This window comes from Carlito syrichta, unplaced genomic scaffold, assembly GCF_000164805.1.
Source record: "Carlito syrichta isolate Samal-C Ts95f unplaced genomic scaffold, Tarsius_syrichta-2.0.1 Scaffold289041, whole genome shotgun sequence".
Lineage (NCBI taxonomy): Eukaryota > Metazoa > Chordata > Mammalia > Primates > Tarsiidae > Carlito > Carlito syrichta.
In genome coordinates, this window is record NW_007233137.1 from 126,207 (window position 1) to 130,391 (window position 4,185).

Genomic DNA, 4,185 nt, shown 5'->3' on the forward strand with positions numbered 1-4,185 from the left:
ACACACACACTCTCTCTCTCTCTCTCTCTCTCTCTCTCTCTCTCTCTCTCTCTCACTCACACACACAGGCAAAAGCTTGAGAAGCGAGTGGCTGCTGTGAGTTGAGGACGCCCCCTCCCGCCCCTGCAGGTGGATTTCGAAGATGTGATTGCAGAGCCCGTAGGCACCTACAGCTTCGACGGCGTGTGGAAGGTGAGCTACACCACCTTCACGGTCTCCAAGTACTGGTGCTACCGCCTGCTGTCCACGCTGCTGGGCGTCCCGCTGGCCCTGCTCTGGGGTTTCCTGTTCGCCTGCATCTCCTTCTGCCACATCTGGGCGGTGGTGCCGTGCATCAAGAGCTACCTGATCGAGATCCAGTGCATCAGCCACATCTACTCACTCTGCATCCGCACCTTCTGCAACCCGCTCTTCGCGGCCCTGGGCCAGATCTGCAGCAACATCAAGGTGGTGCTGCGGAAGGAAATCTAAAGCCAGGTGTGGTGGTGGGGCCGGGGGGTCAGGGGACAGGGGCCAGGCCAGACCCCTGTACTGCTCCGCGGGGGGCTGCTGGCGAGTTCTCTCTCTCTGGGGACTGCTTGATCTCCTCCCAAGACAGGAGCACACGGCGTAGGGAAGCCAGAAAGAAAAGATAGCCCAGCTGGGGGGCACGGCGGCCCTTCACCCTGCCCCAGCCCCACCACGATGCCCCGGCGACCGGGCGTGAGGGACGGTCGTGGGCTAAGAGGCAGCTACTGCAAGTCTTTGCATTCTCTTGTACTGTAACAACATCGCCCAGCACTCAGTTCCCACCTGGGGTCAACACATCCACGCACACCCGGGAAAGCGACCCATGACTATTGGTGTTAGGTGGGTGGCTCCAATAAAGGGTTTCGGCTGCGTCTGGGAAAGGTTGCATTTTGTTTACATCCGTAAGGTTGGTATGTGTCTTGGCCCACTCCAGAAATATATTTCACTGACCTGAGAAACAGAAGCACAGAAAGTTGGTCATCTCTTCCCTTGGCCAAAGTCAAAGACCAGAACAGAGTTTGTTTTTTCTTGGGATTCTACGTATTTGCAGGGATTCTATATGTTCCTTGGGAGATTGTGTCCAAATGACGTCTGTGGCCCCGGAGTCAGCTAATGGGCACCAACAGAGGAAAATGGCCATTGGGCTGGCAGCAGCAGTGACCCTTCCTGGGTACCACTGAGGGTGGGCCAGGGTTCCAATCTCCTTGAACCTCTCCTTTGGTTCCCCAGACCCTGAGCCCCAGGCATTGCCACTTGGCATTTGTTGTACCTTCAGCCCTAAGAGGTGTGATGAGGGCACAGGGTCTCATTTGTGCATGTGTGGACTCACTATGGAAAGACAAAGCTTCCTCCTGCCTCGAAAAAAATAAACAAACACAAAACAGCCTAGCACTCTTACATTCTTTAGGGCTGCCTAAGCTTAATCCTCAAAAAGAAAAGAACTTAATCCTCAAAAAGAAAGGGGGAAATGTGGGTGGGAGTTAGTCTCTGTGGTTAAATCCGTTTGGAAATGCTATATATTTCTCTCAGAGATTTTCAACAGACATTAGCACATTAAAGGCTCTGACAAGTTCGGCAGTAGAGAAACCTGTTTAGACCAGCATCCTCCAGTCCTATTTAACCTTCTCTCTTTTTTTCTTTTCATGCAACACCAATTGAGTTCCCATATAGTTAAGGTTGGCCAGCACTTTTCAGGTTTTCAGGGGCATCCTCTCATGCCTGACCACCAGCCCAGTGGTCTCAGGAGGTATTGGTGGAGTGGGCCACACGTGGATGGGAACTAGGCCACACATAGGCAGCCTTGGTTCTAGTTGCCTTCTCTGCCTCTATTTACGATCATCCCTAAAATGACATCTAATGTGCACGTCAGCTCTAAAATTTTACGCATTTTTGTTTTTTTCTAGCATCTTGTGCAAATTTCAAACACAGAAAAAAAGTTGAAAGGGTTTGCAGTGAACACCTGTGTACATACACACCATCCAGGTCCTACAATTGACACTTGTCCTCCCCCTGCTTTCTCACGTTTCTACCCCTCTACTCACCCATCTATCTCATCTTTCTTTATGTATTTTTATTTTTTGTTTTTATTTTTTTAAGTCTGATTCTCACTCTGTCGCCCAGGCTGGAGTGCGGTGGCACGCTGCTCATGGCCACCGCTGCCTTGACTTGCTGGGCTCAGGGTGATCCTCCCACCTCAGCCTTCCAATTAGCTGGAACTACAGTTGTGCGCCACCATGCCCAGCTAATTTGTTATTTATTGTAGAGACAAGGTCTCACCATGTTGCCCAAGCTAGTCTCAAACCCGCAGGCTCAGGCAATTCACTTGCCTCCCGTCTTTATGTATTTTTTTTTGAGTTGGAGTCTCACTCTGTCACCCAGACTGGAGTGCAGTGGCCGCTCCCGGCCACCGCAGCCTCAATCTGCTGGGCTCCGGCGATCCTTCCACCTCAGTCTTCCAAGTAGCTGGAACTATGGGCATGCGCTACCATGCCCGGCTGATTTTTTGATTTGTTGTAGAGATGAGGTCTCGCTGCGCAGGCGGGTCTCGAACCCGTGGGCTCAGGCAATCCACTCACCTCAGCCTCCCAAAGGTGCGGGATTACAGCTGAGCCACCGAGCCCAGCTATGTATTTTTAAATATACTGCAGATACCAGCATATTTTGCCCTTAAACGCCTCCTCATTCGTTCCTTATTTTTTCAGATGAAAAAGTTACAGCCCAGAGAGGTCAACAGGTCACCAAAAGGCAGCCAGTCAGCAGCATGAGCACTGTGGGTCCAGTTCCCTGCCTGTGCTCTCCTCTGAGTCTCTTCCATGTTCTCAAGTGGACTCAGTGGACCCAGGTTCCTCTGCTGAAAAGGACTGTATTACTTATACCCCCTCGGGGGGCCTACCCTTTCCAACATCTCTTGAAATCATGAGACCATCCATTTCAGACTCAGAATCTTGGATTATACAGAGATTTCTGCCATCTTGGTATTTGCCATAACTTGATTTGATTACGACTCTAACTTTTCAAGCTCACTCTCTTTTACTAAGGACAGGCTATGACAGGTGCTCTATTACCCAGGAAGTTTATGGAACTGGGGACAGGATGCACATTTGAGATGCATGGATGTCCAAGGAGTTCTGCTTCCCCAGGAATCCCCTTGAGAAACAGCAGAAAAGCACACCAGGGCATAATGAGAACGGTCCCGAGGAGGAAGGAGTTCCACTCCCTCTCATTCTCCAATACTGGTCATCAGAGATTCTAGCTTAAAATGCAGGTTCTGGGCTCCAGCTCCAGAGTCTGATTCAGTAGTGGGGCCCAGGAATTTGCATTTTAACACAAACCCATTTGTGATCCTGCACATGGCTTCCAAATTCTCCTTTAAGAATTATTTGTTAGAGTCCTTTCAAGGTAACAATCTAGACTCTCCTGAGTTCCGACTGTCACATATGGTGGGTTTGGTGACATCACACAAGAGGTTTGTTCCTGGGTCTTAGGGCATCTTCCCATAAAACTCTGACAAAAGAGCAGGTCCTGCTTTCCCCTCCACCACCCATGCACCTGTGTCATAATCAAGCAGAGGCTCTGAAGCCCTGGGGGAACATATATCCGAGAGCCACCAGATAGAGGTGCTGTTCTTGGGAGAGAGAATGAGGGCAAAGCAATGTATGGAAAAAATGTTTATTAAGTGCACCTTTTGTCAAGCAGCTAATGAAGCAGACACTTCGTGATTGGCGACATCATTCACCAATTGACACAGTACACAAGGGTGCCACGGAAAGTCACTGGGGTAGAACAAGATCAGGAGTTCATATTTGTGTGAAGTGGCATGTTACTGCAAGTGAATACAAAAAAGGTTGAGCACTTTGAAGCCAAGATCTTCAAGCCTGCATGGTCCCCTTGTGTTTCCTGAAATGACGGCTTATAGACTCCTCCCAAAAGGAGACAAAGTATGTGACAGATTTTTTTTAGAGACTAAAGAAATAAGGCTCAGAGTCCACACATTCACTTTTGATGACCAGAACAATGAAACATTCCAGAAGATAAACTGCATGCTCCAATTCACTGGCACTTCCAGTCACGCGCTTGGTTTGTAAACAGGTCTGAAACTGTAGGGAAAGATGGCTGGCAGACCTCGGGCTTGGGGTCTGGGGAGGAGCCCAAACACGACTGAGCTCGAGGTAGTGT

At 49.8% G+C, this 4,185-nt stretch overlaps 1 protein-coding gene across 1 annotated transcript in view; it reads left to right on the forward strand.

Annotated features, from left to right (window-relative positions):
• The window catches only part of CAV3 (caveolin 3), a 12,279-nt gene extending 11,781 nt beyond the window's left edge, over window positions 1–498 (forward strand). Inside the window, exon 2 of the mRNA XM_008054099.1 lies at window positions 130–498. Coding sequence (XP_008052290.1) covers window positions 130–471 — 342 coding nt within the window. The 3' untranslated portion in view covers window positions 472–498. The remainder of the gene's footprint in view (window positions 1–129) is intronic.
• Window positions 499–4,185: the final 3,687 nt, after the last annotated feature.